Source organism: Arvicola amphibius, chromosome 5, assembly GCF_903992535.2.
Source record: "Arvicola amphibius chromosome 5, mArvAmp1.2, whole genome shotgun sequence".
NCBI lineage: Eukaryota > Metazoa > Chordata > Mammalia > Rodentia > Cricetidae > Arvicola > Arvicola amphibius.
Window position 1 is genome coordinate 55,456,475 of NC_052051.1, and position 13,848 is coordinate 55,470,322.

The 13,848-nt window shown below is 49.7% G+C and overlaps 1 protein-coding gene across 1 annotated transcript in view; it reads left to right on the top strand.

The window, feature by feature from the left end:
- The first annotated feature begins 9,536 nt into the window (after positions 1 to 9,536).
- Pla2g4e (phospholipase A2 group IVE) overlaps positions 9,537 to 13,848 on the top strand; it is a 33,170-nt gene continuing 28,858 nt past the window's right edge. The window contains exon 1 of the mRNA XM_038331799.1: positions 9,537 to 9,579. Within this exon, the coding sequence (XP_038187727.1) occupies positions 9,552 to 9,579 (28 nt within the window). The 5' untranslated portion in view covers positions 9,537 to 9,551. The remainder of the gene's footprint in view (positions 9,580 to 13,848) is intronic.

The following is a 13,848-nucleotide window of genomic DNA, read 5'->3' on the forward strand; positions in this document are numbered from 1 at the left end:
TCTAAGGCCACGGTTTATAGAATCCTGTCCTACCACTCAGAACCAGCTTGGGGGAGCAGGGAAGGAGATGCCAGGCCCTACTTTCCAGGTTTGTCCTTCTAGCTTCCACATCCTCCCATGTCCCCATCTCTTCTGCCCTCCTATATGAGATAATATGTGGGAGATACCACATAACTCATGTACATCATTTGCATACCTAAGCCTACCCTGCCCTGTTCCTTCTGTTCCTGCCTCCTGGGGTGCCTTTCCCTCCCATCAGAGCTGTTGAAATCCTAGTCTCTACGGCCCACATCAGAGGTCATCTCCTCCATGAAGCCTTCTCGGAACCACGTCCCTCCCTAGCTAGAATCTATCTTCTGGCCCTGTGTCCTTCTGCCAGTCAGTAGTCTACGTCACAGCTGAGAACCATGGAGTTTCCCAAAAATGAAGGATTTTTGTTGATTCTTCTAGGATCCCTGCCGGCCTAAGGAAATCTGGGCCTTAGAACTGCTCAGGGGTTAGAAGTATTTGGCTCCCCAGCTGAACTATCTGGAACTTTTAAGCCTAGGGTTTCTCTGTTTAACATCATGTATACAGTAGGAGCTCACTAAGTGCATGAAGTTAGTTGAATTTGTGAAATCAATTAAAGAGTGTGGGCATCGCATTTGTGTTAGTGACAGTGATTGATGGCATGAGAAGCTTCAAGGCCACCAAGCTAAATAAAGGGCCTGTCCTCTCTGGGGAGTCAGGGAACCAAAACTACAGTGCCGACCACCTTCCTTCCACGCGTTCCTGTGTTCAGGTCTCACCTGTCTGTAGTCCAAAATACATCCTATCTGTGGGCCAGAAAAGCCGGTTGTTGAGCCTCCGGCAAGAACCCAGACAGGAAACTCCCAGTATGAATTCAGGCAAGCCAGAGGTGAGCCAACACAGGCAGAGATAAGAATCATTGAGGCGGGGCAGAGCATCTTCAGCGCTGTGTAGTGAAGACTTGAGGGGTTGGTGCTCTCTCCTCGCAGGCTGCCCAGAAGGCTGGTAGAGGTCGAAGCCCTGGACCCTCTTCTCACGTGACTGGGGCAAGTGTTTTCTTTCTTCACCCTCTAACGTAAGAATCTGAATTTTGGTCCTTATATCTTAAGAAGTCTCTGCCCACAACTCCCAGGAAAACCATGCCATGGTCCTGAGGTAGAGCATCTATTCGCTCCCAGAGGCGCAGCTATGCATCCATCTGCATGAACTGGAGAGATGGGGCTTTCCTACACCTTGGCAGAAACATGCCAAAGCTCAGAATGTTCTTTCTACCATCCTGCACCCATAACCTGGTCATTCTGAGCAACTGGGGCTGCAGACTGCTGATCCCAGTGACCAGAACCCTGGCTGGATTCTGCATTTTCAAGACCTGAAGACCTGTGTGGTTTCTTTGGACCTGAGACCTAAGCCCAGGCGGCACATCTGTCTACCTGCCTTAACCCCTCCCTGAGCCATCGCAGCCACTGCCCAGGGCCGGCCAGGAGGGTGGAGCTCTGAGTCAGAGTATAAGTTCCCGATCTTACCGTCCAGCTGGAGAGCCGCCACGATGCTTCAGAACCAGATGCCTGCTTGGGTTTCCCACTCCCTGTCAGACCCATGCCAAGCAGAAGATGGCAGGTACTTGGCCTCCTGCGCCTCGAAGGTGAGAGTCTGGTGGTGGTGGAGAGGGAGGCTCTGCCAAAGGCAGAGGGCCAGGGAGGCATGTCCAGGAGATGAAGAGTCTGTGTCCCAGAGAGGCTGGTGGGCACGGAACAACTGTAGCGGTTGGCTCGGGATCCTCTGCCTAGCACCTGGGAGAGGTGCTGTCACCCAGTCTGGACCAGGGCTCCTGGCTAGGGATGGCACAACTGAGGATACTCACAAACTTTACCAACCTGCATGCGGAGACTCAGGGCCATCTAGGGCCAGCCAAGCCAGCACCCGGGATAGACTATAGCTAGTACTGCCAGGGAGAATCCACATGTGGCCTGTCCTGGTAGTGATTGGTCATTAACCCTGCGGGCATCCTAAATGTCTGTGATCTGTGAGTGTGTGGTATGGGGTATTTTGAAGTGTGAGAGTTGGTGGTATTGTCATTTAATTGCTGTCAATTGCCCCTCTGGGTGTATAGTCAAGAACCCTAGATCTAGACTAACTCTCAAAGTCTCCCAGGGAAATCCCTAGGTCTGGAAATGTGCCACTGCTTGAGACCAAATCTGCCTTAGTCTTCCTGTCTGGGCAATGGGAAGATGCCCTCCATCTCCCTGATGGCTATAGACGCGCTGTGGAGAGAACTATCAGTAGTAAAGTTGTGCCCTCGGCCAGCCCTTCCGAACCACTGACGGAATTGAGTGAAGCCCCAAGAAGGTTTCGTCCCTCTAGAGTGGGATACAGAGGCACTGGTCAGTCTCCAAAGGGGCTAGGGAGCAGCTCCTGGTGTCATCGTGGCAGTCTTCCCCTCTGTACTGAACAGGATTGATGTTGCCTCCTGGTTTCCCCCCAAAAGCTTGGGTGTCTAGAAATGCTTCTAATCAGCATGCGCTCTTTACTGATCCTCCAAAAATGTGAACTAGGGCAGTTCTACCACAGATAGGGTAGAGTTTACCTTGAAGAAGGGGTGAGATTCAGCCAAAGACTCGGAGTGGGTACTCCAGGAACCACACCACAAACAGACACACACACATACACAGATACATACACACAGACACACACACACACAGACACACACACACACACACACACACACACACACACACAGGTTATGCTGTTCCTGTTGGATCCTAGAAGGTCCATGTCTCTCAGTTGTATTTCTTTCTCTGACCACTCACCTAACATGAGTGATAGGCAAAACAATTGCAAGAATTCCTCTCATGTGACACCCACTCCCCAGGCTGGGATGTTGCTCACATCTGCTGAAACCGGTACTAGAGTTTCAAATGTCACCATCTTGGTGGTCTGCTGTGAAGGAAGGACCATGTAGACTGGCTGATATCACCAGGTTGGTCAGAGCTCCGAGACAATGTTTCAGGGAACCAATGGCTACACCCAGCTGTGTGGAGATGAGGTGGCCTCACCTGTCCAGCTTGCCCTGAGATGCCCCAGGGAAAGGAGCTGCCATCGTCTCTCCAGGCCTAGGCAATGGTTTAGGGAGGGGATGCCTGGCCTGGGTAGGTATTGGACCCATCACTTCTGTAACTTCGTGCTCAGAACCTCCCTAGCCCTTGTCATCCAGGAGCCTTATGGTGGAGTTGAGGGGAAGTTGTGAGTAATGTAACTAAATAGCTTTTGACTGATTATCAGAAATAGCTGGGCCCTTGAGTTTGGGGAGAACCCCGGCTAGGGAGAGCTGAAGGTTTTACAGGTGCCTCTGACATTAAACTGGTCATGGCCCATTCTTTATTGGAAACCTTAGCCACTCTCCAGCTGGAAAACACACTAGCCTGATAAGGTGGTAGGTTTTCACTGAGTTCTGGGTCCTACTTAGCTCCATCATCTCCGTCTGTGCAAGCCTGTATGATATGTAATTTGTTCTTCTGTAAAGCAAGGATATGTCTTCCGTGGAGGCTTCCCAGAGGGTTAAGACCCTATGCAAGGCATCTGGTTCAGGAGCAGGGGCAAGTGCTGCGCTGGCATACTAGATGGCAGCAATATATTTCCGTCCTCCTTACCCCCTAAGACTCATATCTATGGAATTAGGGAGACGGGCAGCATTAAACTGTGTAGCAGCCAATCCATAGCTCTCCCCACCCCCTGTGTGGCTTGGTAATGCTTCCTTCTTGGAGTAACTCTCAGGAGGAAAGTGGAATCCTGACAAGATCAAGCCAGAGGTCAAGGCCAAGGAGGAAGCCTGGGCTGTGCATGTCTGCAGCCCGAGTATCCTGGTTCCTTTCATCTTCCCTGGCACAGCTGTGCTGCTTGCTTCAGAGGCTGAATGTATCTCTGTGCTCTTTGTCCCAAAGTTCCTGACCTGACCTCCAAACCCCTGAGTGCTTCCTGCTCCTCACCCAGGACCTGCCAAGTCCCCTTTGAGCTGAAGGAGTATGGCTATCTTTATACCAGGGATGTAGCTCCAAAGCATAGCACCCAGTGATGCCTGCAGTTAAATATTTTGACTTTTGCCTTTATACCCAGCCCAGCCAGAGTTGGGCTTGCCCAAGTCTCTAAGGTTTCAGCTCATGAAACTGGGCTCCTTAATCTGACCGGTTTCTGGTTCCCATCAGCATATGAACTCAGGCACTATACTGAATTCTATTGCTTTTTTTTTTTTTTTTTTTTTTTTTTTGTTTTTTGAGACAGGGTTTCTCTGCAGCTTTTTTTTTTTTTTAGAGCCTGTCCTGGAACTAGCTCTTGTAGACCAGGCTGGCCTCGAACTCACAGAGATCCACCTGCCTCTGCCTCCCGAGTGCTGGGATTAAAGGCGTGCGCCACCACCGCCAGGCTCTATTGCTTTTTTTTTAAAGGTTGTTTTTATCTTATATGTAGGGCTGCTTTGGCTACATGTATGTCTGTGTACCACATGCCAGAAAAGAGTATCGATCCGTTAGTGCTAGAGCTGCAGACAGCTGTGAGCTGCCATGTGGGTGCCGGGATCAAACTTGGGTCCTCTGAAGAGCAGCCAGCGCTCTTTACCACTGACCCTCTCTCCAGTTCCTTGATTGTGTCTTTATATTGTAGGTCGTCTTCCTCTGGGGCTGTGAATGTTTTAGGAGGAGCAAAAATTGTACTTCTTTACCAAACGAAGTTGTGTGTTTGTGTGTGTGCACCGCCCCACACACATGTGCACACATCTCCCTGGTTTGCTTCCTGAGTCCTGAGATCACAGACTTTCATTGCCCACCACTGAGGTGACTTCCAGAGTCATACACCCAGCTCTGCAAACGCACCTAGGCCCAGACCTGAGTCTGGTAGTCCTGCTTCCTTCCTGCAGTGTTCTACCTCTGTGCTGCTGAGATGTAAGAACCCCCTTTGGGGAACTTTGGAGATGGGCCTCTCCTAAAATTCTTTGAGCCAGAAGGAATTTCTGGGTGCAATCTGAAGTTGAAGGCAGACCTCCAGAGGCCTCTGTGTCTATCCATGCATAAGGTCTTCAAGGACCTGATGGTTGTGGTGTGCTCTGGGGGCTCACGGGGAGAGCAATCACGGGGCTTGTCTATAGAAACACAGCCAGTTGGGACACAGCCAGTAGGACTGCCAAGGTTGGGGGTTAGCTGAGAGCTCCATGAGAATTCAGGGTGAAAAACAGGAATTGGCCAGGAAAATTAGTCTTGAGGGAAGATCAAGACAACGGAGTTGGGAACAAAAACCACCTCTTCATTTTTGGTGAAAGACATTCTCAAGTGAGAGTTGAACCTGGGTCTGAGAATCAGAGATGAGTTCAACTCTGACCCAAGCTAAGAGCTGTGGGTCAAGGGACTTAGTCCCAGGTCTCCCATCTGTGACACAAAGTGAGTACTAACTGCCTCATCAGATGGCTAGCTCCAGCACAGGACGCTGCGGGGTGCCACTGCTGTAGACTGAGGGCGCCACTGTTAGCCACCTCCATTGTGGTGTAGGCAGCTTCGTAAGCCAGGGAAGAACTTCAGAACAAGTTGGCACGAAGTTGAGCTGGGTATGATGAGAGATGGAGAGAGAAAAAGAAGAAGGAGAGAGAGGGAGGGAGAGAGAGAAACTTGAGATACTTTAAGTGTAAGAATTGAAAGAAAAATATGCCTTAATGGTGGGTGACACATGGCTATAATCACTTAGGAAGTGGAGGAAGAGGGAATACCAGTTCAAAGCTAGCCTGAGCTACGAAGGAAGTTCAAGGCCAACCTGAGTTACACGTGATCATGTCTCAAAACACCAGCTAATATTCTCTAGTGATTATGTACACACATAATGTAGAAATGACTTGTGGCTTTTAAAGTGATATGGCTTAAAGGATGCAATTTGCAATCAGATTTAAAGATTTGTAAAAATTTTAGGTAAAAAAAAATAATGAGCTGGTTTGCTTCTTTTCTTTGTTTTAAACAATGTCCTGTTATCAATGAAATTGTGAGACTTATGAGGTTCGGTGTAAAGGGCAAGAGGAGTTATAAGTGATGTTTAATAACTGATGTCATTGAATCCAAAAACTGTTTGTATCTATTTCAGTTTTAAGCAAGCCTGGTCCATGATAGATTTGTTTTTTTTTTTTTTTTGCTTGGTTGTTTTGGGATTTTTGTTGTTGTTTTTCACACTCTTGTTTGAGATATCTCTGGAGGAAACCAACTCCATGTAGGCAAATCTCTACTGATTTTGTCAGTTGTAGTCAAACATAAATCAGATTCCAGAGCAAGGGGCCTCTTTTCTTTACCAGTGCCCCTTGAATTTTCCTTATCTCTCTATACTGCTCAAGGTTATAGTAAAAATTAGGCAAATAAATCCATAAAGAGCTGGACATGGAGGTTCATATCTGTAATCCCAGCATTAGGAAAGTAGAGGACTCCAGGGCGGTGGTGGCACACGCCTTTAATCCCAGCACTCGGGAAGCAAAGGCAGGTGGATCTCTGTGAGTTTGAGGCCAGTGTGGTCTACGGAGCGAGTTTCGAGACAGGCTTCAAAGCTACAGAGAAACCCTGTCTTGAAAAAAAAATGAAGACGGTAGAGGCAAGAATTCAAGGTCAGTCTGGACTGTCTTGCCACATAGACGCTGTCATCGTCATCATCATCATGATCATGATCATCATCATCCACCACCTCATACAGTGGCAGCCCCATGGTTACTGATGTTGCTAGTATTGTACAAGAGAGTGACAGAGGAGGAAGTAACAGCCACCCTCACTGACGGACACTGTGGGGAGAAGACAGAAGAGAACAGCTCCCGCCTGGACTCTGGAAATGAAGAGTAGGGAAAGCTTGCCAGGACCACACACTCCTTCTGAAAGGTGATGCTTGCCTCCTCATTCAGTCAATCCAAGACCTACTCTGCCCAGGACAGGATGAGAAAAGAAGTCCCGCCATCGGCCACAGGCCACAGGCCACAGGCCACAGGACACAGACCACAGACCACAGGACACAGGACACGGGACACAGGACACAGGACACAGGACACAGACCACAGGACACAGGACACAGGACACAGACCACAGGACACAGGACACAGGACACAGACCACAGGACACAGACCACAGATCACAGGACACAGGACACAGACCACATTCCACAGGACACAGGACACAGACCACAGGACACAGACCACAGGACACAGGACACAGGACACAGGACACAGGACACAGGACAGAGACTACACAGGACACAGGACACAGGACAGAGACCACAGGACACAGGACACAGACCACAGAGCACAGGCCACAGGCCACAGGACACAGGACACAGACCACAGGACACAGGACACAGGACAGAGACTACACAGACCACAGGACACAGGACACAGGACAGAGACCACAGATCACAGGACACGGGCCACAGAGCACAGGCCACAGAGCACAGGCCACAGGCTACAGGCCACAGGCTACAGGCCACAGGCCACAAACAGTTAGTATGGTTTTAGTCTTTGGCCCAACTACAGGACTCACAACAGAATGCTGTTTGAGCAAGTGACTGGCCTCAAAGACTTCCGAGTTATACTCACAGAAGGGATCCTTGAACCCACAAACAACTGTGAGCTGGAGTCTTGTTCTTTTAGAGAGAGGGAAGAGATCTTGGAAGTACATATCCTTATCAGGTAATGAGGAACTCAGATTTCTCAGAATTGTTGTTCTCTTATTGGTTAGACGGAAGCCCCAGAGGAGTCTGGGAGGAAGAGGAAAAGTGATAACACAAATTGCCCCAAGTGGTGTCAGTATGAGGACTTCTACCCCAAATCCCTTTCATGTCAAACTTGGCTTTTCCACAAACCATAATATTCTTTAAAGAGAGAAGAGTAGGCATATCTGAAAAAGTCACAGAATGTTCTGGCATCATTGGGAGATGTGCTCAGTGAGGGGGACAGGCTTCCATACACATACATGACCAGTTGGGGTCTGTAGGACAAATCCAAAGCCTGGAGTGGACACTTGCAAGGGCTGGGCTGACATTCTCGGTAAAGAGTTTCATGTCTGATGTTTAAGCAGAAAGGGCATGGATCCAAAGATACATGAAGAGAACAGGCATGGAGTCTCACACTGTGTTGGCTCAGTGGAGTCTGGAGGAGTATAGCGTCTTACCTCAACAGACCAGGACCTTGGAGGTCCAGAAGAGTCTTCCAGAGTCTGAAAATGCAGTGGTCTGTGGGGGGATTTCTGCGGCCAAGAACATTCCCATTGTGAGCAGCATGAGTCCATGGCCAGTTCACCCTACTGTCCTCACCATTAACCCTGCCCATTCGCTACCATGGATCCTCTCCCAGTGGCTCACAATGGCTATTCCAAAACCCTGAGTATAAGTCATAGACAGAAGATTGTGTGTCTGTGCAGCGAGGCAACTGGAAGGCACTCTATAAATGGCACGGTGGCAGGGGACTTGTGTTGGTGAGTACATATGTCCTTGAAGATCAGTCATACACAGGCATAATCTGAAAACCTGGGGCAGGAAACTTGACTAGAAAGAGGAAGAGAGTTGTGGTCCCTTCCTGGGCAGGGCATGTGATGCAGGGGCACTTGAGAGTGGGGAAACATGGTTTGGGGATATCTGGGAAGCAGAAAGTAGCAGGATGGAAAGAGGACGAAAGTGGACCCACGGCTAATAAGAAACTCACAGAGGACAAAGACAGCTGCTGAGGGAAGCCAGATGACTTCAGATGGATGGGATCTGAGACAATGGCAGGGCTCTCAGCAAGTAACCGGAACAAGAGTGAGACAGCTTCCGATGAGCGTCGGATGAACAGCTCAGGGCGAGCAGCTCAGGGCGTGCCCCCAGTTCCAGCTCCTAGGCTAATGCACTGAGGGAGAGGCAGGAATCTGAGGGCTCCAGTCCCTGGGGTTAGCAATACCGACAGAGGCATCTGACAGCCGTCAGTCATCGCCGTGAAGATTATCCATGCTTTCGTCGTTGTGAAAGACAAGCACCACACATGGGCCAAACATCACAGTCATCTGTAGCAAGGCACGGTGAGATGAAGGGCAGATGCCGTACCGAGGGAGAAATACAGTGGCCAGGAATACGAGGAAGGGTTACTCTGAGGAAGGGGCCTGCCAGGCAAGGGAGCTACAAACACCCAGAGCTGCAACAAAGACCTGTGGTGGTAAGCTCCTGGCATGAGATGCCCAGGTTTCATAGACATCTACCATCCCAGTCATAAAGCGTCTACCTTCTGAGCAAGCTGCCATGTTGAGTGGGCAAGGGGAAATTTTGTATCTGTGTGGCTGGAATAAGAAATTATTCATTGGGCTAGCTAGACGTATATCAGCCTAGAGGTAAAAAGATGAAAAAGCAGTATATCTCAGCTCTAGAGACTTGCTGTGAGGTGGGCAGGGAGACAAGTGTGGAGAGGCCTCCCCGGCAGCACTGGTTTCAAGGTGGTACTTGAGGGGTGAATTCACTTTCCTTTTAATCAACAGGAGGGACCATCTCCATGCCATCTGCTGACAGTGAGGGTCATTGGCATGAAAAACATCCGGCAGGCTGATATATGTAAGTGTCCTCCCCATTCCTCCCTCCTGTTTGCGGGGTCGGGATAGAGAAAGGACCTGACAGCAGCCAGTCAGGTGTATCTCTGTATATAGACTTCCTGAGCCATGACTGTGTGTCTCCGGTGAGTTAGAGGCTGCCGTGGAAGAGCAGTGGAAGCCCTTTAGCACCATGGAGCTGCCCACCAGCTCCGCTCAGAGTTGCTTCTCGGGACACAGACCCCAAACCAGGCTCTTGAGCCACCATGGAGTCTGCAACACCCAGATCTGCTGCCCAGCCTACTCCGAGTGGTTGGATATTCAAGCTCCTTGTAGCCTAGCTTCCCCTTCATCTGACTCCTGCTGCATTCCCAGGGCACAGGAGTGCAGGGAAACTCTGCTTTGGGAGGAAATGAAGTCATTGGACTGGGCCAGAAATGCCCTACATGTGTGCCGTAGTGTGGTATCTAAGAGATCAGTTCTCGTGTGGACCTCTGCCTGCTTAAAGCAGGAAGGAAGCTTTGCCTCTCTAGGGAGAGAAGGCTTTATGTCCAGGGTGCACAGCTGTGGGAATGGCCAAGGCCAAAAGGGCACACTGAGGTCCTAGGATCCAATCACCTAGGTTATAAACATCTGGGGGACTGGAAGCCTGGTCCTAGGAGGAGCAACCTGAGAGAAGGGGCTCTGACTTTGGATACCTGCCACCAGGTATCCAAATACAGCTCAAGCCTCCCCACCCCTGAGTGATCATCACAGGAGCTCCATTTCGTAGGTGAGAAGTTTGTGATAGCCTGAGATAGAATGAGTGTTTGATTCCAGGCCTGGAGGTCTGGTGAGGAGAGGGGACCCTCTGGGACAGTGGATCTCAACTTTCCCTTTAACCCAGTCCCTCAGGTTATGGTGACTCCCAACCATAAAATTATTTCCTTGCTGTTTCATAACTATAATTTTGCTACTGTTATGAATCACAATGCAAATATCTAATATGCAGGATATGTGATATGATATATGATATGATATATGATAGGACCCACAAATTGAGAACCGCTGCTCTCTAGGGGAAAGAAGCTGTGGTCAGACCACAGACAGTCAGAAGCTAGATAGACAAGGAATCTGTTGCATGGTAACTTCCTGATGTTCGTGTGCCAATCATGGAGGGACGGCAGGTGTGGAGAGCAGAGGAGGGACAGCCCTGTCGTCCCAGAGACTGCAAAGGGACAGACATGATTCAGACTGAGCCTACAGAGGGTGAGGCATTCAGGGCCCGTGCCAGTAGGAAAGGTTCCAGCAAGCATTAAGTTGGGCTTGTGTTGGCCAAGGGACCCACTACAGAGCAAGGGATCCCCCAGACTCCTCCTTGGGGCTTTCTCAGTACACTGGGGTGTGACCTGAGGAGCCAGGAAATGTCCTCAGGCCCAGACCAAGCCACCTTTCCTGCCCATCCCAGAACGGGTCTCTCGCTCTCTTTCTTTTTGGCAGAGGTCACCCCTCCCCTCAGCCCCAGCGCCCACACACAAGCCTTCCTCCAGCTTCTCCAGAGGCGTGTCTGTTTCAACCCTGTCACCAGCCACCCAGGACGCTCAGTCTCAGTCTTTGTGCCTGTGCCTGTACGAAAGACCTTCCATTGTCCGAGGCCCTTTCTTTTGTCCTGTCCCCGCCACGCCTATCCCCTGGAGGCTGGCAAGCAGTGTGGCAGGCTACGATCTGGCTTTACCAGTCTCCTTTCCCCCTTCACCGCATGCCCCTTGACACACAAGCAGACTTTGGGGTTCTCTTTGGGAACCCCTTGTTTATGTTTTTCTCCCTTCCCCTAAGGGACAAAGGGCAGCTATAGTGTCTGATGTTGCTGACAAGGTCACGTTGGGTCTGGATTCTACAGTTGTCACCGGCTAGGCTGTGTTGCTATCATCTATGGATCCGGTGGGGAATTACCCTTATCACTCTTGCTCAAAATTGCCCCTTCTAGCTTAAATCTAGTATTAGTGGTTCTTTAGTTTAGGTATCTAACTCATGTCTGATTTCTGGAGATGTCAAAAGCCTAATAGAAGGAAGTACTCAGAGGTTCAGGGATGACAACCAACTTGCCAAGAGGTAAAGAGTACCTGTCCCAGGCCAGAAGGCAGGCACCCCTAGAAACCCTCAGCCACCAGGAATCTCCTTCTGCGATGAAAACAAGTTGAAACCCCAACCAGTACCCCTAGGGGCATCAGGCAGGTACCTCAAGAGATATTGGGGTATTCACTGGTAACCACACAGGAATGTTCTGAACATCTATGAAGACAATTAAGTCATCTCTGCCACCTACAATTCAAGGAAGGGAACATGTCATTCACATGACCACATCCTCTGTCACTTCCTGGGGAACGGGCTAGAACCTGCTTTTGTCTAGGAAATCCCAGGTCTTGAAATTCCCAGCTTAGTCATCACTTCCTTGTGGCTGACATGACAATATTCTTACAGTTGGCTAATGTGCTTGCCTCAGACTGTCACCTTGGCCCCCAGAGCCTCCACCGTCATCCCTTGGCCTCCTCCCTTTGAGCTCGCTCCTTATTCTCAGCCTTTTAACTATGGGGTAGAGGAATCTTTCAGCAAAAAGAATCGGGAAACTGACGAATAAGGGCATCTGATCCTGATGCCTGACCTACCTTGTCACTTCCAGGAGTGTTTTGTTGTTGCTGCTACTGTTTGTTCGTTTATTCATTAGACAAGTCTCACTATGGAATTGAGACTGGACTTGAACTCTCGTTCCTACTGCATCTGCCCCCTCAGTGCTGGGATTCCAGGCATGCAACTTGTCCTAATTTGGTTTTTGCTGCTGTGACAAAATATTAACCAAAAGCAACTTGGGGAGGAAAGGGCTTATGTAATCTTACAGATTTTAGAACTTCATTAGAGAAGCCAGGACAGGAATTCAAGGCAGGAGCCTGGCAGCAGGAACCGAAGCAGAGACCACAGGAGGGACGCTGCTTACTGCATTGCTCACCATGGCTTGTTCGGCCTGCTTTCTTGTAAAACCCAGGATCACCTGTCCAGGGGTGGCACCACTCACAGTGGACTGGGTCCTCCCATGTCAGTCATTAATCAAGAAAACACCCCCACAGACTTGCCTACAGTCCAATCTGATGAAGGTGATTTCTCAATTGAGATTCCCTCTTCCCAGATATATCTCAGTTTGTGTCAAATTAGCTAAAACTAAACAACATTCTCTACCATTCCTGGAAAGAATTTTTTTTTAATCTTAACTTGAGGTTTAAGACAAAAGACTGAGATGTTATTTAATGGATTCAGTGGGAAATTTCTAGGTATGGATTGATAAAAGTGGAGCAGTTTTAGAGAGACAGAGGTCTTTAAGGGTCCTTTAAGTCAGGCGTGCTGAGTGACCTGGCAGAGCCAACAGGCCTGGCAAAATCCCTCTGCACAGAAAGCAGACTTGAGAAGAACGTTCCAGGCCCAGAGGGAAGTGCTTGGGACCAGGAAAAGCAAAGGGAGGAGTTCCAGAGGTCCAGCAGGTCCCTGGGAGGAGGGAGGAATTCCAGAGGGTGGAGCAGGTCCCTGAGGTGCCTCCCCCCCCCCCCCCCCCCCCCCCCCCCCCCCCCCGTAAGCAGAGCAATCACACACACTGACTCGCCCACCTGCATCTGCTCTGGATTTCTTGCCTCTGATACAGCCCTTAACAGGAAGTTGTTATTCATTCATTTAAAAGTTGCCCAGTGAGCGCCTAATCTGCCCAAAGGTTGCAGGCCCTGGCCTTCTCAGTGAGCACAGTGGTGAAGACAACTGGACCTGCTCAGCCAGTACAGCACAGCAACAGCCCTCTCAGGAGTGCCACATGGGACCAGAACTGGACCCTCAGAGGAGGGGTACAGAGAAGATCCTAAAACCTAAAGGGCTCGAGAAGAGAAGGGTGGGTTAAAGTAGGAAAGAAGTAGCTGGGTGGTGGCAGCACACGCCTTTAATTCCAGCACTCTAGAGGCAGAGGCAAACAGTCTCTGTGAGTTCGAGGCCAGCCTGGTCTACAGAGTGAGTTCTAGGATAGCCAGGGCTACATAGGGAAACCCTGTCTCAAAAAAAAAAAAAAAAAAAAACCCAAAACCAATAAAAGGAAAAGAAAAGAAAAGTATATTCAATATGCTTATGGTGGACCCACATTCCCTTCCCAGCATGTACATGGATGCTCACAACCCCCTGTAACTCCAGTGTCAAAAGATCCCATGCCCTCTTTTGGTCTCTCCAGGTTACTGTATGTACATTGTGCATATCTCATGCAGACAAGCACACCTACACATGAATGAAA